Source organism: Heterostelium album (genome assembly GCF_000004825.1).
Source record: "Heterostelium album PN500 unplaced genomic scaffold PPL_scaffold3, whole genome shotgun sequence".
NCBI classification, from domain to species: Eukaryota; Evosea; class Eumycetozoa; order Acytosteliales; family Acytosteliaceae; genus Heterostelium; species Heterostelium album.
Window position 1 is genome coordinate 930432 of NW_008805065.1, and position 22824 is coordinate 953255.

The 22824-nt window shown below is 33.1% G+C and overlaps 10 protein-coding genes across 10 annotated transcripts; 3 read left to right on the top strand and 7 right to left on the bottom strand.

Annotated features, from left to right (window-relative positions):
- Nucleotides 1-17: 17 nt before the first annotated feature.
- PPL_02947 (uncharacterized protein) lies at nt 18-2623 on the bottom strand (the record flags this gene model as incomplete). The annotated part of the gene is made up of 3 exons (XM_020573922.1): nt 18-1116; nt 1342-2407; nt 2479-2623. The coding sequence occupies 3 exons, from the start codon at nt 2621-2623 to the stop codon at nt 18-20; spliced, it is 2310 nt and encodes a 769-aa protein (XP_020435994.1).
- A 375-nt stretch (nt 2624-2998) lies between these two features.
- On the bottom strand, nt 2999-4484 carry PPL_02948 (uncharacterized protein; the record flags this gene model as incomplete). The annotated part of the gene is made up of 2 exons (XM_020573923.1): nt 2999-4097; nt 4324-4484. 2 exons carry the CDS (start codon nt 4482-4484, stop codon nt 2999-3001), a joined length of 1260 nt encoding a protein of 419 aa, XP_020435995.1.
- A 140-nt stretch (nt 4485-4624) lies between these two features.
- Nucleotides 4625-5634, bottom strand: PPL_02949 (uncharacterized protein; the record flags this gene model as incomplete). The annotated part of the gene is made up of 3 exons (XM_020573924.1): nt 4625-4992; nt 5039-5404; nt 5490-5634. 3 exons carry the CDS (start codon nt 5632-5634, stop codon nt 4625-4627), a joined length of 879 nt encoding a protein of 292 aa, XP_020435996.1.
- A 348-nt stretch (nt 5635-5982) lies between these two features.
- On the top strand, nt 5983-6576 carry PPL_02950 (uncharacterized protein; the record flags this gene model as incomplete). Its single annotated transcript, XM_020573925.1, has 1 exon — nt 5983-6576. The coding sequence occupies one exon, from the start codon at nt 5983-5985 to the stop codon at nt 6574-6576; it is 594 nt and encodes a 197-aa protein (XP_020435997.1).
- A 90-nt stretch (nt 6577-6666) lies between these two features.
- On the top strand, nt 6667-7047 carry PPL_02951 (uncharacterized protein; the record flags this gene model as incomplete). The annotated part of the gene is made up of 1 exon (XM_020573926.1): nt 6667-7047. One exon carries the CDS (start codon nt 6667-6669, stop codon nt 7045-7047), a length of 381 nt encoding a protein of 126 aa, XP_020435998.1.
- Nucleotides 7048-7365: 318 nt separating this feature from the next.
- On the top strand, nt 7366-11246 carry PPL_02952 (myotubularin-related protein; the record flags this gene model as incomplete). The annotated part of the gene is made up of 9 exons (XM_020573927.1): nt 7366-7675; nt 7801-8275; nt 8363-8891; nt 8971-9126; nt 9215-9325; nt 9405-9640; nt 9709-10651; nt 10741-11002; nt 11116-11246. The coding sequence occupies 9 exons, from the start codon at nt 7366-7368 to the stop codon at nt 11244-11246; spliced, it is 3153 nt and encodes a 1050-aa protein (XP_020435999.1).
- Nucleotides 11247-11381: 135 nt separating this feature from the next.
- tmem184C (OSTA/TMEM184 family protein) lies at nt 11382-13024 on the bottom strand (the record flags this gene model as incomplete). Its single annotated transcript, XM_020573928.1, has 7 exons — nt 11382-11391; nt 11523-11627; nt 11705-12117; nt 12183-12351; nt 12444-12593; nt 12682-12755; nt 12851-13024. 7 exons carry the CDS (start codon nt 13022-13024, stop codon nt 11382-11384), a joined length of 1095 nt encoding a protein of 364 aa, XP_020436000.1.
- Nucleotides 13025-14226: 1202 nt separating this feature from the next.
- PPL_02954 (uncharacterized protein) lies at nt 14227-14954 on the bottom strand (the record flags this gene model as incomplete). Its single annotated transcript, XM_020573929.1, has 3 exons — nt 14227-14251; nt 14337-14449; nt 14859-14954. 3 exons carry the CDS (start codon nt 14952-14954, stop codon nt 14227-14229), a joined length of 234 nt encoding a protein of 77 aa, XP_020436001.1.
- A 447-nt stretch (nt 14955-15401) lies between these two features.
- On the bottom strand, nt 15402-17906 carry vinA (vinculin A; the record flags this gene model as incomplete). The annotated part of the gene is made up of 2 exons (XM_020573930.1): nt 15402-17717; nt 17817-17906. The coding sequence occupies 2 exons, from the start codon at nt 17904-17906 to the stop codon at nt 15402-15404; spliced, it is 2406 nt and encodes an 801-aa protein (XP_020436002.1).
- A 1509-nt stretch (nt 17907-19415) lies between these two features.
- On the bottom strand, nt 19416-22632 carry hemB (delta-aminolevulinate dehydratase; the record flags this gene model as incomplete). The annotated part of the gene is made up of 6 exons (XM_020573931.1): nt 19416-20266; nt 20366-20481; nt 20736-21324; nt 21428-22154; nt 22241-22525; nt 22630-22632. 6 exons carry the CDS (start codon nt 22630-22632, stop codon nt 19416-19418), a joined length of 2571 nt encoding a protein of 856 aa, XP_020436003.1.
- Between the last annotated feature and the right edge of the window lie 192 nt (nt 22633-22824).

The window sequence follows — 22824 nt, forward strand, 5'->3', positions numbered from 1 at the left end:
AAATTTATGATTAATTTTTATTTTTTGGTTTCACTTTGTGGTTTTAATAAAAGATTATGTTTCTCTAGTACTGATATAATATCGGTGAATCCTTTATGATATGCTCGACTGAAAATATCTTCAAATTTAGCTGTTTTCTCTACTCTTTGTTTGTTGTTCATTTGGTTTATAATAAAGTCCAATATTTCACCTCCATTATGTCGTAGGCATTCATGGATATTATAATAGGCACAGGGAAACTTCTCCAAAAGATAAGAAAAAGAATTGATGAGTCCACACTTAATGGATACATCCATCATTGGTGTCACATGGGTTTCCTCTGAAATAATACATGAAAAACTTTCAACAAAAAATTGGAGTATATTGAATTGTAAAGGTAATTTTCTAAATAGTCTTGGCTGCCAGTGCAAGTCTTCAACTGAAGTGATCCTCTCGATGATAAACTTTGCAATATCGCATCTATCATAATGAATTGCAATTTCCAATTCAAAGCCACAATTGGTTCTTGGTTTGTGTTGGAACAAACATATCACCAGATCCAATCGACCACATGCAATTGAATCCCATAATGATTGAAGTAAGAATCGATAGTATGTATTTCTATTGGTGATCTTTGAACAATGGTCCAAGAAGAATTGAAGTGACTCTACCTTTGTCCACTGGTCAATCGATTCGAATGCGACATTGATAAACTCTGGATTCAACGATTGTATGTATTTCAGTGACTCCAATGATGGTAATGTTTGCCTGAACTTATCTGTTGGATCTGACAGTTTCATCTCTTTCTCTGGTGTTAGGAGATGTCCATATTCAAAGAGATCACGTTTAAACAATGATTTACTGAGGTCATAGAGGCTTGAGCTCACAACAGGAGTGATTCCTAATGTCTTTATCAAATATCCAATTCCATGTCCGTCATAATCCTCCAGGTCCTCCAGAATCCAAAGAATATTTCTGGCATCATGGAACTGAGCGATTGTTTGAATTATTTCTGTTGTATGGTGGTTGGTAAGCTTAATTGATACTGGTGGTGTATTAATATTACCACTGAGGTTTGACCATTTAATTTGTTGAGTGTTTCCATAGTTGTAAATTGATTCATTCATTGAGTCATGGCTGATTATATAATTAGTCAAATGAATGTTTAGCAAAGTGTTGTTCGTGATTGTCAAATATCTAAAAAACACAGGTGACACTTCTTCAGTGTGTTGATGACCTAATGATTTCAGATGCAACGAGAGTTGGTGTAGATTGATAACTGTTTGAATGGTAGCTGGTAAATCATCAATAATATTACTTGTTCTTTCATCTTTGATTCCATGTTGACTTGACAATATATACACTATCAAATCTAAACTAATGGTTGAGTTGACCAATGGTTCGAGAGAGTTTAGAGTATTGACAATACTCCTTTGAAGGACTACAATCTGAATGGGATTTGCAGGATCTTCTAACAACTTGAACAATTGACAATCACCTGACAGATAGAAACTTTCAGACATTTCAACACTGGATTCAAGATAGTTTATAAACAAATCTATATTGTTTGACGCTAAAAATCTTGCTATCTCCAGGTTAAATTGACAATTGGATGGGATAGGGCATTTATCCTTTAACAATCCAACACAAAAAGGAAGCATTTCAACTTGGTAGTTTGAGACGGCAAGGATGAATGCATCCTTTGCCCGTGCTGGGTCGTTCTCAAACAACGATGTAAATTCCGATTGCAAATATTCTGCGATATCTTTACGACCGAATTGAAAAACTACTTTGGTCAATGTCTCGTATAATGTCTCTTCTCCTAATATCTCATCTCTATACCTAGGGAACAAATGTTTAAAGATATCCCATGGCATATTCTTAAAGAATTTGATTACTCCTCCTTCGAATGGTTCATAGGAAAGATTGGCGCCATCTCTTATCTTATCTGCCAACAGACCGAAATGACCATTGGTAATCATCCAATTGGCATCTACAATATTGTGGTAGTCGTATCGCCAGATCCTCAGTGAATGATAGGCATCGCGCGGCTGAGAATACAGCGTTTTACGATAGGCAAAGATGTCGAATGACTTTATGATATATCGAAACAAGTACTTCTGACAGAGAACTCTTCGAATGACATCGGTATGGTGTTGTTCTCTACATGTTGTATTATTACAACGATGGTTGCTACCATCACTAAACTGTGAATGATAATAGCTATTGTCTTTAACCATCTTGTTCTTCTTCCTCTCAGTTTCTTCTCCTTCTCCGACCTCTTGCTCTCCCTCTTTATTATTGAAAGATATCAATTTCACATTAACATCATTCACCAGGTCATGATAATCATATCCATTATCCCAATAGGACGCTCCATCGTGATCGAATATTTCAAACCACAATTGATTATCTCTTACACCAACAACTATAATATAAAAGAATAGTTAAATACTAATACTAAGATAATCACTTCAAGTTAACAATAATGTTTGTTACCTAAACCTTGACCAGAAGTAGTTTCAACTAAATCACCATTGAAAAAACCATATTTACTACAAGATTCAAATGACGTATCGAATTCAAATAAACTTCCAACTTTTGTAACACATAAAACTGTATTACTATCATCTAACATTGACATTCTTTTTACTTTATTACTTCACTTTAAAAAAGAATGAGTTTCTCTCTGTATGAAAATATTTTAAAACACACATCCCTCATTGAAATGAAGAAATGTAAAACAAAATTTCTTATCTTTTTATCATTTTTTAACTTTTAAAATAAGCATTCCTCATTGAAATGAAGAAATGTAAAACAAAATTTCTTATCTTTTTATTAATTAAAAAAGATGGTGTGTGCCACTTGGTCAATCAAGATGAAAAGAGATAAATATAGAAGCCCAACGAAATTTGTTACATGTAACCACCAATACCTGAGAAGATTTTACAATGGTTGAAGAATATTGAACTTATTTTCAAACAAATTTAAAATATTATTAATTAAAAAAAATAAATATTTAATGCTTAACTTTTATTTTTTTTCTTGGTTTTAATAAAAGATTATGTTTCTCTAAAACTGACAGAACATTGCGGAATCCATTAGAATGTGCTCGACTGAAAATATCTTTGAATTTAGCTGTTTCCTTTGCTCTTTGTTGGTCGTTCATTTGTGTAATAATAAAATCTAATGTTTCACCTCCGTGATGTGAAAGGCATTCATGGATATTATAATAGGCACCTGGAAACTTCTCCAAAAGATAAGAAAAAGAATTGATGAGTCCACACTTAATGGATACATCCATCATTGGTGTCACATGGGTTTCCTCTGAAATAATAGATGAAAAACTTTCAATTAAATATTTGAGAATGTTGAATCTTATAGGTAAAAATTTAAATAATCTTGGTCTCAATTGTTTAACAGAAGTGATTCTCTGGATGATAAACTTTGCAATATCGCATCTATCATAATGAATTGCAATTTCCAATTCAAAGCCACAATTGGTTCTTGGTTTGTGTTGGAACAAGCACACTACCAGATCCAATCGACCACATGCAATCGAATCCCATAATGATTGAAGTAAGAATCGATAGTATGTATTTCTATTGGTGATCTTTGAGCAATGGTCCAAAAAGAATTGAAGTGACTCTACCTTTGTCCACTGGTCAATCGATTCGAATGCGACATTGATAAACTCTGGATTCAACGATTGTATGTATTTCAGTGACTCCAATGATGGTAATGTTTGCCTGAACTTATCTGTTGGATCTGACAGTTTCATCTCTTTCTCTGGTGTTAGGAGATGTCCATATTCAAAGAGATCACGTTTAAACAATGATTTACTGAGGTCATAGAGGCTTGAGCTCACAACAGGAGTGATTCCTAATGTCTTTATCAAATATCCAATTCCATGTCCGTCATAATCCTCCAGGTCCTCCAGAATCCAAAGAATATTTCTGGCATCATGGAACTGAGCGATTGTTTGAATTATTTCTGTTGTATGGTGATTGGTAAGTTTAATTGATACTGGTGGTGTATTATTACTATTTTCGGCATTTGCCATCTTAATTTGTTGAATATTTCCATAGTTGTAAATTGATTCATTCATTGAGTCATGGCTGATTATATAATTAGTCAAATGAATGTTGAGCAAAGTGTTGTTCGTGATTGTCAAATATCTAAAAAACACAGGTGACACTTCTTCAGTGGTGTTGATGACCTAATGATTTCAGATGCAACGAGAGTTGGTGTAGATTGATAACTGTTTGAATGGTAGCTGGTAAATCATCAATAATATTACTTGCTCTTTCATCTTTGATTCCATGTTGACATGACAATATATACACTATCAAATCTAAACTAATGGTTGAGTTGACCAATGGATCGAGAGAGTTTAGAGTATTGACAATACTCCTTTGAAGGACTACAATCTGAATGGGATTTGCAGGATCTTCTAACAACTTGAACAATTGACAATCACCTGACAGATAGAAACTTTCAGACATTTCAACACTGGATTCAAGATAGTTTCTGAACAGATCTATATCGGTTGAAGCTAGAAATCTTGCTCATCTCCAAGTTAAATTGACAATCCGATGGGAAAGTGGATTTATCCTTTAACAATCCAACACAAAACGGAAGCATTTCAACGTGATTGTATGTGACAGCAAAGGATGAATGCACGTTTGGCCACCTCTGGAAAAACGATAAACAAAGATCCAAATTCCGATTGTATAAAGTCAGCAATATCCTTGCGACCAAATTGAAAAACAACTTCAATAATTCCCGCAAAGACCTCCTTCTCTCGTAGTATCTGCTCTTTATACCGAGGAAACAAGTGCACAAAGATATTTAGTGGCATATTATCCAACGATTTACATAATCTGGCTTCAAACCAATAATCATAGGAAAGATTGGCGCCATCTCTTATCTTATCTGCCAACAGACCGAAATGACCATTGGTAATCATCCAATTGGCATCTACAATATTGGTGGTAGTCGTATCGCCAGATCCTCAGTGAATGATAGGCATCGCGCGGCTGAGAATACAGCGTTTTACGATAGGCAAAGATGTCGAATGACTTTATGATATATCGAAACAAGTACTTCTGACATAGAACTCTTCGAATGACATCGGTATGGTGTTGTTCTCTACATGTTGTATTATTACAACGATGGTTGCTACCATCACTAAACTGTGAATAATAATAGCTGTTGTCTTTAACTATCTTGCTATTGGAATTCTTCTTCTTTTTGTTCCTCTTATTCTTCTCTTTTTCTTCTTCTCCTTCTATATTATTGAAAGATAACAATTTCACTTTAACTTTATTCACCAGGTCATGATAATCATCTCCATTATCCCAATAGGACGCACCGTCGTGACCGAATATTTCAAACCACAATTGATTATCTCTTACACCAACAACTATCATATAAAAAAAGAATAGTTTAGTTAAATATTAATACTAAGAGATAATCATTTCAAGTTAATAATAATGTTTGTTACCTACCTAAACCTTGACCAGCAGAAGTTTCAACTAAATCACCATTGAAAAAACCATATTTACTACAAGATTCAAATGACGTATCGAATTCAAATACATCTCCACCTTTTGTAATACATGAAACTGTATTACTATCATCTAACATTGACATTCTTTTTATTTTATTACTTCACTTTAAAAAAGAATGAGTTTCGCGATCATTATTCATGTTTTTTCATTGAATGAGGGATAAACTTAAGTATTTAATTTTTTCAAATGCTTTGTCTCATTAAAAATTTTTATGTTATTTTTTTTTATTTTCAGACCATTTGTTTCTCCTCCACATTACTTAAGAATAAAAACATTTGATTTATTGGGAAAACATGTTGATAGTATATATAAATAAATGATCAAACAAAGATAATCAATCGATTATAAATAGAAACAAAAATGGAATCTAAATATACATTATCTATTTAAAACTAAAACAATAATAATTATCTATTTAATTTAAATAAATATGAATATGAATATGAATAAATTACAAAAATTAATAATTGTTATCATATTATTGTTATCATTGACCGGTACCTATCAGGTTAATTCACAATTTCTGCAATATTTGAAGATTTCCAATTATTTGACTGCCGGATGTTTCGGTAATCCTGTTTCCTATTCATGGTTGCAATTGAATCGTTGTCGTTCCAATACCATCTACGTAGTGACCAACAGTTCGAATCCGGCATTGACATCGTCGAGCTCCTCGGGTTTCCTAACTGGCTTTACCTCTGGACTCTCGGGATTCACCAATCCAATCACTAGCCTGATGACTTCATCGTCATCCGCTGCTTCATCGTCATCCTCCACTGCACTCCCAATTGTTCCAGTCGTCGTTGAGATGTACTGTATTGATCCAACCTGTTCACAACCAGAGAATTGTATTCCCGGCCAAGCGGTGCCAATCGATAACCTGTGTACTCCATCGACCAACGGTTTCTTCATGATCTACTCCATTGAGAATTCAATTGTGTTCACCAAAGACAACAACATGGGCAATTGCTATAGCCAATCGTATCAGAGTGTTTGTAACCTTCCACCGTACCACGCCACTTAAGACGGTAACAACATCGCCAACATCGGTTACTTTGTCAATTGCACTGCGAACACCTACAACTACTATACCTGCATGGATGTAGAGTGTACAATGTCAACATTGAAATACAGTACAATCACCAACAAGTGCCTATCGAACTCCAATGTATCAACCAATCCCAGTTTCATTAAATACTCTTCATTCATTCCCGTTGGTACATCACCAAGCTCCACTGCTGCATCTTCCACATCATTCATTTCAACCACACCAATCTCAACATTAGATACATCCGGTTCTATTATTACACAACAATCACAATCTACAACAACCAGTGATAATGGAATAACAACAACAGGTGTAGATGAATCATCTGCATCATCCACTTCATCAACATCATCTTCATCATCATCTAAATTAACTATATTTACAAGTTGCACATCATCATTATTTATCTTTATAATTATTATTAATATCTTTAAATATTTGTTCTAAAAACAAATCTAAATGATCTAACAAAATAAAGTTATAAAAAAACATTTTTGTGATTGTGCAAAAATAAAAATCTGAAATGTCGGATCGCCCACAACCTGCTATGATGATATTTTTGCAAAATAAAATTAATTAAAAAAATATTAAAAAATAATCAAAAAAAAATATCTTTTCAACTTCCTCTGCAAACACACCTCACCACATATAACTTTTCAATTTTTGTAGTCCAAAGTATTTTTATTCATCTAATAATTCTGTCTATCTAATCTTTTTAATTATTATTTGTTTATTTTGAATGTTTTATGTATATACATATTTTAAATGACAGATAGAACTACTACTATAACAACAACAACTACAACAACTACATTATCATCATTATCATCCTCATCTTCGAAAACAGATATTATAGACAATTATTCGAATTCAAATAATAAAATTAATAACAACAATAATAATAATAATATTATTAAATTAAAAACAATGTCAAATAATAATAATAATAATAATAATAATAACAATAACAATAATGAAAATACTACAACAGATCATATAGATATTAATAGTAGTAGTATTGGTAGTGATAATAATGTTAATAAGAGATCAAGTGTTTGGATTCCACCAAATAAAAGTATTGTATCATTTAAACAAATATTTGTTTTATTTTGTTTGTTTATTAAAGTTTTTAAAAAAAAAAAAAAAGAATAAAAAGTTTTAAATATTAATATGTAATATATGTATGTTAATTTAATTTAGGTGCACTTAAATTTCAACCAAGTCTAAGACAAAGATTAGATGAAATAACAGTTGGACCGATTGCAGAGATGTTGATATTGAGAGTATCGATACCAGAACACCAAACGATCTCTTCATTCAAGGTGTTGCGTGAGAATCTTGTAAAGGATCTGCTGTTCTCCGTCATCAAGAAGAAACGACTGTTGAATAGTGAGCAACATCGATATTCATTGTATCTGGTACCAAACAACAAAGTGGAATGTGGTGTTTGGATGGATGAGAGTAAACCTCTGTGGATCTACGAACTCTACGATCAAGATCTAATCGAATGCAAACTGAAAACACTCGAGAAGGAACCGACCTATCTCAAAGTGGTATTCCCCGAACAAATGAAAACCAAAACATTCCAAGTCGACGATAAAATGTTGGTTAGAGATGCAATTCAGCTGATCACCTCGAAATTAGATGTATTATATTTCATTGGTCAAGATTTAAAGTAACTACTATATTCTCTTTGGAAAAGGCTATCTTGATTGATCACTTTGTAACTAACTATTATTATCACTTTTAAAAAACAACAAAGGTATTATGGATTATTTGCATTGTTAAATGATGGATCGGAAGTGTTGTTACAAGATGAATTACTTTTAACTACATATTCACTTGGCAATATGAGTATTATAGAGTTCAAAAAGAAAGATATCATTGTATTGTCAATAGATGATACACCATTATTGGATATGAATATGAATATTAATATTCCACAGATTGTTGTATCTAATAATAATAATAATAATAATCATTATCAAGGTGATAGTGGTGTAAATTCAACTAGTGTTGGTGGTGTTGCTAGCTCTGCTTCGATTACCTTTAGAAATTCAGCATCGTCATCGGCATCGTCAACTTCATCACTATCCTATGTTGTACCGGTGAATCAAGTAACCATTACATTCAGTACGAAATCAACGGTCAAAGAGATGATCTCCGACCTATCGCCATGGTTGGAATCACAGATAAAGAAACGTACTCTAAACTATAAATTGATGTTAAGTGATCCTAAACTATGGTTACTTGAAAACAATCCAGTTTCATCATACGGTATAAAGAAGAATGTACGTATTAATAATTATCATATCAATAACAAAACGAAACATTATAACATTAAACAAACTATCTTTATCATTTATATAGGATAAACTATATCTGTTTCCAAAAGTTGAAGATAATCTAAATCATGAAGAAGGTGTTTGTTTAAAAGTATTATTCAGTGCATGTGTTGCAACACCATTCTTTAGTAATCAAAACAAACTATCAAAATCGATTCCAGGTGAAATCTTAATTCTAAAAGTAAATAATACTTACTTCTTTGTAATCAATCATCATTATTAATCATTTTAAACTAACTGATAATCATTTTTGTTATTTTTTTTTTTAGATTGATAATGTAATTCATTTAACAGATTATATTAGTGGTAAATCGGGTGGTGTTGAAGGTGAACTTTTTATGACAAACTATCAATTAAAATTCTTCTCAAAAGAGTCAACCGTATGTACAAACATTATAATTAAATAGCATTGGAATAACAATTGTTCTAATATTTAGATCCTAATAAATATATATATAGAATCAAGAATATAATATACCTTTGTATTCAATATCGAAAATTGAAAGAGTCGGTTCATCCAAATCAAATACAAATTGTTATCTAGATCTACACTGTAAAGATTTTAGATTCGTTAGATTCTTCTTCCCAACCAATCCAACCGATAAAAGAAACACCTCAAGAAAAAAGCTGTACAAAACATTAAAGAATCAAGTATTCCCTTCAAATCAATCAAAGTTATTTGCATTTTATAACAAGTATGTTGGAATCAATCAATTGTTAGTTCAGAAAGGCTATCATACTTACTTAATAACTAATTATTTAGAGAAACATATTCAATCAATGGATGGGATCTATTCGATTTGGAAAAGGAATATCAAAGACAAGGAGTTGGTAGATCATCGAGTGGCTGGAGAATCACTAGAATCAATGAAAACTATGAAAAGTGTGATAGTTATCCATCGTTGTTGGCAGTACCAGAGAGAATCAGTGATAATGAGTTGGAGAGTGTTTTTCATTTCAGAAGTAGAGGTAGAATACCTGTGTTGTCATGGCGACATCCAAACAACGGTGCGTCGATTACGCGTTGTTCACAGCCTTTGGTTGGTATCACTAGGTCTCGTTGCGCTGAAGATGAAATGATGTTTCGAGAGATCGGTAGAGGTAACAATATGATCACCACCACCAGCAATGAGAAGCCAACTAAGTCATTCAGATCATCATTGATGCTACCATCCCCGTCTGTTACCAAGAATCTATCGCTACTCGATGCAAGACCAAAAGCAAATGCCATTGGAAATCGTGCAATGGGTGCTGGCTATGAGAATACATCAACCTGCTACCCGGAATGCACCTTGGAGTTTTTAAATATAGAGAATATACATGGTATGTTAAATAATGATCGATTTTATTTTGCAAAATATGAATATAATATTAATATGCAAATTAATGGAGTGATGAGAAATTCATATGAAAAGTTTAAAGATACTTGCTTTGTAGCTGTAGGTGGTGTAAATAGTCAGCATTATAAAGAACAAAAGTCGGAAGGATGGTTAAGTGGTATAGATGCATCACATTGGTTGGACCATATCATATTGATTCTTCAAGGTGCAATTAAAATAGTTGAGACTGTACATAACACCAGTACATCTGTATTGATTCATTGCTCCGATGGTTGGGATAGAACTGCACAACTCTCTGCCATCTCAATGTTCTTACTAGATCCTTATTATAGAACTTTAGAAGGTTTCATTGTATTAATAGAAAAAGTAAGATAATATCTAAAATAACAATAATACAAATATATAAAAGCATAATAATAACTAATAAAAAAAACCTGTCAACTTGTTATTTATAGGAATGGTTATCATTAGGACATCAATTCTTTAAGAGAATAGGTCATGGTGATCCAAAATACGGAGATGAACAAAGATCACCAGTATTCTTACAGTTTATTGAAACTATTTATCATATTCTATGTCAATTCCCAAAGGCTATTGAATTCAATGAACGTCTGCTGCTAGAGATCCTCCATAATCTGTTCTCTTGTCGATTCGGCACGTTCCTATACAACTCTGAGAGAGAACGTGTACGAAACAATGTAAAGACTCACAGTGTAAGTCTGTGGAGTTATGTACTATCGGAAAGAGACAGCTTTGTAAACTCTCTGTATGAGCGTGACGAACGAGTGCTCATACCAAAGGCGAGTGTACCATTGTTTTCTGTGTGGAAGGGATACTACTTGCAGAATCTACTGCCGACTACCGACGCAACGCTTCGAGAAACACTTGCACTGCATCAAGAGATACAAAAATTGAAACGAGAAAACCAAGCACTCAAACAACAACTACAACCTGCCTCTAATCTATTCGAATCTACATTATCATTACCGATCATTATGTCAGCGCCAAACAGCCCAACAACAAATTTAAATTTATAAAATAGATAAACAAACACAAACAAACTAAATAATATAATAAAGCAATTTACAGGTGCATCTTATTTAACTCTACAAAAAAAAAAAAAAACAAATTGTATAACAACTATTTTTTTTTTAATAGATAATATATTTAATATATTATCTTTGAACTAATTATATAATTTAAATTTATTAATACTACTATTATTATTATTATTTACAAAACCATACTATTTAACTCTTCATTCTTTAATAGTACTCTTTCTTCTTCTTTAATATGTAAAATATCGTCGTCGGATCTAATCAATGGTAAAATGAATGATTCCCTATAAATTAGATTAATAATTTTTAAAAATGTTAGTAATTTGCTCTGATCAATGCTTTTTTTTTTGATAATATTTACTTTGTATCTTCAATAATATCGGATGCACTTGTAACAGTAAAGAAGTTTTTGATAACTGGAATGATCGAACTTGCAGGATTGTTGAAGAATGTCTTGGTTTGAGAGTTGTAGAGGAATGGTTGTTTGTTTGGATCTCTAAACTCTTTGTAAGAGAAGAAAAAGTGATGCAACACTGCAATGATCAACATTTCAACACATGTAATAAAGTCTTGAAGTGCTGATGAGATGTTGTCCACTGTCCAATCACCGACCGGTGTGATCACATCGATATATGTCAAGAATGAAATGATGATACCTTGCCAGAATGCAAAGAAAATAACTGCTTTGATACACATGAATTTACCAAATGGTTTGAATGGTTTCAATTCCTCTCTCATTGCTTGATAATATAATACCAAGAAATAAAGACTCAGCTAAATTTACAAGTAAATTAATTAATTCAATTGAAACTTATTTAATAATAAGTATAATAACTTACTGTTACACTTATATTCTCGAAAATGGTTAACCAGAAATAACCTTTGGTAGGAACGAATTGACCTTCTCCATAATTGTGTGTTGCTTGTAAAACAATAGAAATAAGTGCAATGATTGGTTTTACAAAAACAAATTGTAGTACAAATCGCTTGCAAGTCTTTAAAAATGATCTATAATAATCAATTAAGTATATTTAAAGTAAAGTTAATTAGTTTGTTTGTCAAATTGCTGATTTTGTTTTGTTTTGTATGTTTAATGTTACCTTCCAAGTCTAATCTTTGGTAAACAATATCCAAGTGGGAATGGATGAGCAAGTGGTTCTTTGGTGTGTAATAACTCTATTACATCGAAATCTCTCTCTACATAGGCTACAATCAAACAAAAGAAGCAATATAATACGTAACCTTCATATCTATTATATAAAAAAAAACAAAAGTAATATATATAAGTATCGAACAGTTCTAAAGTATATCGTGATTTTTGTTTGTTTATAATCTTACACATCTCTAATCAAATCAAAATATAAACTTAAATCTACAAATCTAAGTGATAACCAACTGTCCACTGCATAAACCTATTATCATTTAAACAAAACACTGTTAAAATCTCTAACAAATTTGCAAACAATCAAAATCTATCATGATGATTTGCAGTGTGATTGATACTTACAGGAACCATAATCAAAATTCTAATAATATATTTCTGTAGATCTCCACATGTATAATTTCTAAGATGTTTATATATAAGATAAAACGACAGGAATGTCGCGAGCAATGAGCAAGTTCCTGCAACGGCCCATATTGTACTTTCGATTCGGGTCAATGTTTTAATATTTAGAATCATAATAATAATAATAATGATATGATAATGATAGTAGTAACAATAATATTAGTATTTCTATTCTCTATATATGTATATCTATTGCATCAAAGATGAAGTTGATTGAATGTTGTTTGTTGATCAACAATAATAATAAAAAAAAGTATAAAGTAAAAGGTGAAGTTTAAAACTTACATAAATGCTTTGGGATAATGTACCATGTTTTAAAATGTATACAGTACTGTTTGATAAACGGAGAGAATATAAATGTGGTTTGTTTGATTGGTATGATGTGTGTTGGTTGTGTTGGTTGTTGTTGTTTAAATTATTATTTATAAAGATAGGATTGTTATCTCGAGAGAACCAGCATCAACAACATCACCAAAAACAAATTTGTTGAATTGAAAAAGTATATATTTAAACTGAATGAATTGAGTGAAAAAAACACTACACTACTCTAATTGCTTTATTCTTGTTGTTTGAATTTTAAAAAAAAAAACACACAACACACAAAAAATGTTACTAAAATATTTATTAAATGTGTGGTGTAAATAATTATAAGTGTTGTTTTTATAACTATTGTCAGATTATGTTTTTTTAATATTTGATTACTTTTGGTTTTAAAATTAAAGAAAATTTTTAAGGAGGGATGGTTGAACAATCTTTTGACTATTCAATTTTTAGCTAATCAGGTCCAACTATTTTTAATCACACAGGGCTCAAAACAAAAAAATAGAAAAATCAACGATCTTTGATATCACCACAGATCTTGGGTAACCAAGAGTTGAAAAAATAAATAAATAAATAAATAAAAATAAATAAAAATAAATAAAAATTAATAAATCAAAAGAAAAGATTTCTGATTTTTAATATATGTTACTTCAATAGATTTCATCACTTCATTCAAATTGCTCTAAAATGAATTACGACCTCTTTAATTGTTTATAAAGACAAAAGTCGAAAGATACCACCTACCTTTTATTTTAAATTGATCTTAAAAGAAAGAGATTCATTTGCTGAAACTATGTTATTACCCAAATGGGTAATAATATTTGATTACTTTATACACTACACAATTCTTTCTATTTATAGTATTACAAATAGAAGAGAGATATGTGAGTGAAATATATACCTATTTTATTTATATTTTATATTTTATATTTTTATTTAAAAACACAGTTATTTCTCTATTATTATAATTTAACTAAAAGGTGTGTTTGATCTATTTAATCCTTTTGTTGCTTCTTGGCCCTGATTAATAATAAAAAATAGTATATATATTAGTATTATGATATTTAAAAGATCAAGAAACAATAAAGGTTGTGTGATACTATACTTTTGGTGGTTAATGGCGGCGAATGGGATGTAAGCGAAAAGGATGCAACCAGCAATCTTGGTGACGAATGAAATATTCTTTTGGAGACCTACTGGAATTCCGTACTCTGGACCCTAGTATATATTATTAGAAATATGAAATATATGTTATTAGTGAATCATTCTTTGAGTTTCTGTGAGAACAATCAACAAAATCACAATCTGTATCAATCAACTCTCCCTCTGTGTGTCCTATTTCTTCTTCTTTTTTTTTTTGTATTCTATCTTTAAGTGATGTTTGATCATCTGCAACGATAATAATCTAATCTATCTATTCTTTCTACTTTCTAAATCTAAAATATCTGTCCGTATTCATAAATTCTGTATGATTTAAGAACACTTTTTAATATTATTTTTATGTTATGATTATTATAATATTTAGATGATGATTAATCATTAAGCTGTTATTTGATCGATTTAGAGTTGACTGATGATATTGATTGATTGATGGTTGATTGCTTTGCATTTGTAAATGATCACCTACATCATGACCATGACCATGACCGTCACCACCTCTCAAGAATTGTCTGTTTCTTGGTTGGATGATAGTTCTTCTGGCAGCGTTAATTAAAGCGTTCATTCTAATATTATTTATTTGGTTAAATTACTGATTGATCAACAAAAAATTCGTATAGTGTGTGAAACAATGAAAAAAAAAAAATTGAATTTTTTTTATTTTTATTTTATTTTTTCTTTTTTTTTTAAATTTTTTTTTTGATTCGGATGTTCAGGATCTCTGTTTCAATAATATTATGATGGACCAAGACAAAGTATCTTTTTGAGATGAAGATTTACATTAAACAAAGTTATAATGATAGACAACACTAGACAAGTCACTATCAATTTGATTTTACTGTTTCTAAATTAATTTTAAAGTTTTCCAAAAAATAAATTAAAGTATTAACAAAACACAACAAAAGTATTTGTACAAATAAGAAAAGGATTTACCTATTATCGTTAGTTTATTTAGTTTGGAAAAAAATGAGGGTGGGGTTTTTTTTATTTCTTTTTTTTTTTTTTTTTTTGATTATTTCTTCAACTTTAAGGAAGCTGCTTCTGCTGACTTTATAATATTGATAACAGCAGATGATAAACCTTTAGCACAAGTGACTAATTGCTCTTCAGAGGTGGAGTCGTCGTCGGATGCTGCTTTGACAGCACAAAGAATCTTGAGTTGTGTTGAGAAATTGCTACCGCAGTCGAGGTAGGTGAAAACTGCTTGTTTCAAACGTGGATCGATACAGGCGTCAGCGATACCCTTGGCGTTGAGTTGTACGGCCTTGATCGAATCAGCAATCTTTCTGGCTGCCTGAATCATACCCTTGACATCACCCTTGGCGGCATATGATGAGAGCAATGCCATTTGTGCAGCGATATCGTCACCGAACGACACCAGCTTTCCGAGTGGTGTGTCGTCTCTGACCTTCTTCTCGAGGGCATTGGCGACCTCTTCGGCGGCGACATAGACAGCCTTGTTGACAGGACCTTCGATCTTGAACTTTGGAGCTGGTTTGATTTCGACTGGAGCTGGCTTTGGTTGTTCAACCTTGGCCATTGACATCTCACGGTTCAAACGTTGCATCTTCAATTCTTCAGAGGTTGGTTGTGTGGCGACTGCCAAATTGGTGCTGGCGTCCTTGACTTCGCCAATCAGCTTGTCGAGACGTGCACGAGCAGCTTTGTTTGTTGGATCGGCCAATACATCCTTGATTGCTTCCAAGAGTTGTGGAGTCAGTTGTTTCAAACGATCGACGGCATCTTGAATCTGTTTCTTGTGGACTGGATCGCTGATCGATGCAGCGTATGCCTCTGCTTCTTCGATTTGTTTCTTGATGTCCGCTGCAATGTCTTTGGCGTGTTGAACACCCTTGTATTGCATGTCTGGTCCACCTGCATCGATACACTTGGTGAGTGAATCGAGGTCGTTGTGCAACTTGGTGTTGAGAGCGGCAACCACTTCGTATGGCTGTGAGATCTGTGAGATGGCACTCTTGGCTTCCTTGACCAACTGGTTGAGTTGACGCTTGGCTTCTTCGTCTCTTGGATTTCTAATGCATTTGTGAGCGGCTTCCAAGATCTTTGGTTTCAAAGCGATGAGTTTCTCGATTGCCTTTTGTACTTGGTGACGCAGCGATGGATCCTGGATCGAGTCCAACAGCGCGGTTGCCATCTCGATGTGACGATCGATCGACGAACCCAAATTATTGGTGATTGCTTCGGCACGCTTGATATCGCCACGATTGATGGCATCTTCGAGCGACTCAATCTCACGAGTCAAAGATGCTCCGCTTGCAGCAACGATTTCGCTTGGTGTGGAGATGACAGCGGATGCCAAGTTCTCCGATGCCTTTTGGGTGGAGTAGATCAAGTTGTCCAAATGTTGTTTGGCTTTCATGTCGTTCGGATTCTCGAGAACCGGTTTCATGGCTGCGATCAACTGTGGAGTTAGCTTCTTGAGCTCCTCGATGTTCTTCAAGATCATCTTCTTCTTGATTGGATCCTCACAACGATTGGCGACAACAATGGCGTTGGAGATCTGTAGATTGGCGGCATTGACAATTTCACGTGCAGCGGCAGGACCGTTTCCAGCTTCGATCTGTTTGGGTAGCGCATGGAGATAGTCGACCAACTGAGCCGAGGCATTGGTGACTTCATCCTCTGCGATGGTTCTGACTGGTTGCCACTTGAATGCCAAGTCAACAAACTTGGTGTTGGAAGCAAAGATTTGCTTGATGGTGTAGATCATATCGTCGATGGCACCCAACAGCTTCTGACTGGTGTCGGCACGACGCGCGCGTGCATTGTGGTCGCCAGTGTTTTGACACACATTTCTGGCGGCCTGTTGATGTTGGTGACTCAGAGACGACACACTTGCCGAGAGTTCCTCAAGACGCTGACGGAATTCTGGATTGTTGGAACCCTCGGAACGACGCTGTGAACGCTTGACCAACTCGTCTTCGAGCTGGGCAACATCACTGACCATCACATTCAACTGGTTCAAATTCTCAATCTCGTCGATACGCTTGACACCCTCTGCCACCTTCTTGGCGATGCCTACCAACACCTTGATATTCGATTGCTCCTCGATCAACACCAGCAGCACTACTTTCTGAAGAATCATCTTTGCCGATTTGATTGCATCCTTCTGTGGAACACGATTCCATGGATCATCACGTGCTCGCACCGCATCGGAATGCAATTGGTTGGCGGCATTCTTCAACTGACGAGCAGTGTCATTCAAGATTGGTTTGAATTCTTCATCGATTAATCCCAATGTTTCCTCAGCAGCTTCACTCATACCAACCACTGCTTGTTGAATAAGTTCAACACCTGGTACCATATCCTATAATTTTAAGAAAAAATAGTTGGATATTAATTTTTTTTTTTGCTTTTATTTTTTCATGGACAATCCAGAAGAATATAAATAATTTTTTCTACATACACCAAATAAGGTATTCTTTTCTTCTGACTCTGTGATTGCAACTACCAACGATGACACAGCATCGGCAATCATTTCTAATACTTCATCCATTTTATATGAGTTTTGTTTTTAATAAATATGTGAAATTGTTCAATAAATAAATTTTCTATCTATAGGATTGATTGATTGATTTAAAAATAAAATGAATGATTATATGTTAGTACATTTAAAAATTACTATAACAAATATAAAATGATATTATTATTATTATTGCTGTTGTTGTTCCAAAATAATAAATTATTTTTATTCCAATCGAACCCAAATCCAACTTTAGTAGTGGTTGTGATCAAGAATATTTAATTTAATTTTATAACTTCAAAAGAGGGGAGTGTGCGTGTTTATTTATTGAATGTTTTTTATTTATTAAATTTATACATTACCTTATGATGGTGATGATGTTGTTGTTTATAAATATAATTTTGGATTGGCTTTTTTAATTACAACACTTTGCAGGTCAAATTTAAATTTATATGTGTTTCAGGTGGGGTGTGTATTTGGGTGGGTGTATTTAAAAATATATGTGTGTGTGGTAAATAAATAAATAATGTGTTAATGTGTTGAGTTACTATTGCTTTGTTTTTCTTTATTTAAAAATACAATAAGTAAGTATTGATATGATTATAATCGAGATTTAAATTTAAACAATTTAATCTCTAATAAATAAATAAATAAATAAATAATTTAATTTAATTTGTAAATATAATGTTACAAACAGAGTCTAGATTGAGTCTGATGATAATGATGTTTATAAAACAACTTTGATGTTTGAATAAATAAATAATAAATAAAAAGCTTTTTTTTTTATTTGTTAAAAATAGTTGTTAATTGAATTTGGATGTTGGCAACTTTTGGAGAAAAGAAATTTGTCAAACCAAAAACAATAAAAAAATAAAATTATATTTATTTTTCAAACAACTTGATTACCATACGGTCAGGACCTACCTGACTGATGTTTAAGCCAAGTGATTGGCTAAGCGCACGTCAAACAAATCCATTTCAAAAATAACACACAGACAATGCCACAATTCATGAAAACCATAAAAACTGCAAAAATTCAAAAGCCATCTCCATATGGCTTGATTTTCTTATTTTTTTTTTATTTTTCTTTTTTTTTAACTTTTTTTTTGTTAAAAAATATATGGGTTGATTTGTAAAACAAACATCTTTTCACAAAATTTTTTAAAATTCAATTAACATAATCCAAATTATTTGAAAATGCATTGCAAAAGTTTTTTTATGTTCTCTTTTTATTGGGAACTTTTTTTGTTTTTTTTATTTTATTTTTGGTAGTGGTATTGGTGATGTCAATCAAAGTTAAAAGATTTGATTGGAGTGTTTTGATCAAAACAATTTTAACAATCTTGTTTGTTGTTTTAAATTTAAACTATTCAATGAAAAGTACCTTCAAAAGATGATTTATTAAATTTGATAAATTCTAAATAAGTTTAGTCAAAAGAAAGTGGAAGTTCGTTCGTTCATTCACATGTAATTCTTATCGGCTGATATCAATATCGTTAAAATCAAGATGATTATTATTTATATTTTGAGTGGTTTGATTTATTATAATGGCAACCATTCCAAGAGTTGTGGGGTGAAATAAGTGATAAAGATATCGCAACCTGCTCGTTTGAGACAGAGGAGTGACTCCATTACACCAGTTTTCAAGTCGAATGCACCGGCCTGTGCAGAGTGATAGAGCATAGCGAATTCACCACTCACTTGGTAGCAACACATAGGCAAGTTGATTGCATTCTTCACTTCTCTGATGATGTCCATGTAGGGACCGGCTGGCTTCACCATGAGGAAGTCGGCACCCTCGTCGGCGTCACGCTGAGCGGCGCGAACAGCCAATGAGCGCGATGGTGGTGGCAACTGGTACGCCGAACGATCACCGTATTTCGCGCCAGACGAAGCGGCGTCTCTAAACGGACCGTAGAAAGCCGATGCAAACTTGGAGGAGTATGCCATCACCGCCACCTTTGAGCCGTAGCCAGCGGCAAACAACTGCTTCTTGATCTCACCGATTCGACAATCCATCATGTCGGACGGCGCAATGATATCGGCACCGGCCATAGCAAACTCGACAGAGAGTTGAGCGAGTCGTTCGATCGAAGGTTGATTGTTGATCGATCCGTCGTCGTGAGTGATTCCGCAGTGACCGTGCGACGTGTATGCACACAGACAAACATCGCAGGCAATAACCAACTCTGGGATTTGTTTCTTTAGCAATCTCAGTGCTTTGATCACCGGTGAATTATCACGATCCGTTGCCAACGAACCAGTCAAGTCTTTCGATGCATTGTTCAACAAAACACCAAACAAAATGATTGTCTTCAAACCTTTTTTAACGAGTGGTTCCAAGAATTCAGTTAGAACAGAGTCAACTGAGAATTGATAATTACCAGGTAATGCTAAATAAATTCAATTTCATTCATCATATAGTAATGTTAGTTTCAACCTTCTTCTTCTACTTCTTCTTCTTTTTTTTGTAAATAGATATATATATTTACATTTAATTTCATTCTTTGTATTAACTTGATCTGTAACGAAAATTGGATAAATAAGTTGTGATTTCAAGATTGTAGAATCACCTTGCCATGATCTAGTGATAGGATTAGCATATCCACTGTGTAAATAATGCTTAAAAGGATATTCGTTGTTGTTCATTTTGCAAACTAACTTTGAAATTTCTGTTTTTTTTAATTTAAAAAAATCTTTTTGCTACTTTCCAAAAGTCGAAAAGAATTAGAATTAAAAAAATAATTGATTTTAACAAATCTTGATTGTCATTTATAAAAGGAAAAATGTAGTGATAGTGATGATTTTGTTTATCTTTGTTAACATTCATATAAATATATATATAAAAAGATGTTAAATTACAACATCTTTTGTATTCTTTTATTGTTATTGTGTAATCTTTCGTTTGCATGGTCGACACGATCAGTGACACGATCAAGTTGGTTAGATTGACGGTCTGCCTCGTTACCGATCGTCTTGGCAATGCCATGAATGTCACCGAGCAGTGCACTGATTTCATCGAGATCTTTGTCTTGCTCCATCAAGTCTTTCTTGATTTCCTCGGGTGCGTTCTTGATGACGTTCGATACACCGAGTGTCGAGGTTCGTCCAAACATTGGACCTTGTGTTTGTCTGCCAACGGTCGGTGTGAATCTTATGGTTGGATTGCCATAGGCAAACTCCTTGGTGCCCGGTTCGAAAATGACTTTGGCAGACTTTCCAATCTTACCGTTCGATCGCAGCACAAACTCATTTACAATATTCTGAATGTACGACGAACACAAACGGAATCTGGACTTATTCAAAAATCTGAAATCCAAATGGAAATGTCTGGCTCTAACAACCATAAACTCAACTTGGTCGTAAGAGTAGGTTCCGGTTGGTGTTGGTTTCTTATTACCATCTAAAATAACAAATTTATCGGCTTGGAACGAAATATATCCTGGTTGTACTGTGGTTTAAAAGTTATAATATAAATATTAGCTGTTAGTAGTTGACAATTTAATTGTTAACTATAGTAAAAGTATTACTACTACTACTACTACTACACATACACATATCGTTTTGTAATTTCTCTAAAATATCAATGTCGGTAGTTGGTTCTTCTCTTTGTCTCACTTTGAGGGAGCGATCCATTGGTCTGTGTGGATCACGATCCGGTGACTTGTCTTTGGAAAATGAGTTGGCGAGTTGACCACCGAACGACTCGATACCTTTGAGTAGTTTCTCACCCTTGTCGAGATTGTTGTGTATGTTTTCGACGTTGTTTTCGATTTGATCGATCATCTCTGCCTGATATTGTAGTTCGTTCATTGTTGCGATACCAGTCTCTCTTGTTTCATGTGCGATTCTGAGAGCTTGTTTTGTGCTCTCTGTATCGACCTTTGTGAACTGACGTTGCTGTTGTTGTTGCTCTTGTCCTTGACCTTGTCCATATCTACCACTACCATTACCATTACCATAACTTCCACTTCCACCATTGGATCCACGATCTCCAAATAGACTATTACTGCTTCCACCGTTACCACCGACAGTAACAGAACCATACTTTCCACTTCCACTGTCTCTATTGAATCCACCATTACCACCATTACCACCATTTCCACCATTTCCACCATTTCCACCATTACCACCACTTCCACTACCACTCATCTGTTGTTTAAACTGTCTCATATCTTCATCTTCCACTGCATTTGGATCGTAGAATAAAGGAGGATTCTTCCAAAGATGATGAATAAGATTGAATGTTTCGTCTCTATGCATAAATGAACCAAATGAAACCTATAGTTTAGTTTTATGTTAATAACTAATAACTAACAAACCAATTCAAGAGAATAACAATGTTATGCTAAGTATGTTAATATTACATTTTGAGCAGAAGTATTGAATGTAATTGCATTGCTAAAGAATATAGTACTGTCTTTCTTCATATCGATGATCTTTCTGAATGAGATTGATTCGGTTGATTCACCGAGCATCGGAATGAACGATATAAAGTTGGCAGTGATATAGAGTTTGCCTGGTACCAATAGTGTTCTCTTTAGTGAACAAGAATAATCTTGAATCACATTCTCTGTATCTGGATAGTTGAATGTTCTTCTAACTAAATCTGATTTAACTTTCAATGCACTTGCTTTATCATCCGGTGATGCCTTTAAATTTAATAATATAATTGTCATGTATTTTTATTTTAATTAATATTAATATTAATATTAACTATTTATAATAACAATAACCGTTAACTAACATATCATACCATTTTTATTAAATAAGTTATAATTAATTTAAAATATAAATTAAATTAAAAATTAAAAACCTTTTTTTGAAATTACAAATAAGTAATTACTTTTATAAACTATTATAGTAAGTAATACAAATATTATTATTTGTTTATTTGTTTATTTAGTTTTAAAAGATAAAGAGATTTGTAAAATAAATGGTTTTTAAAAAA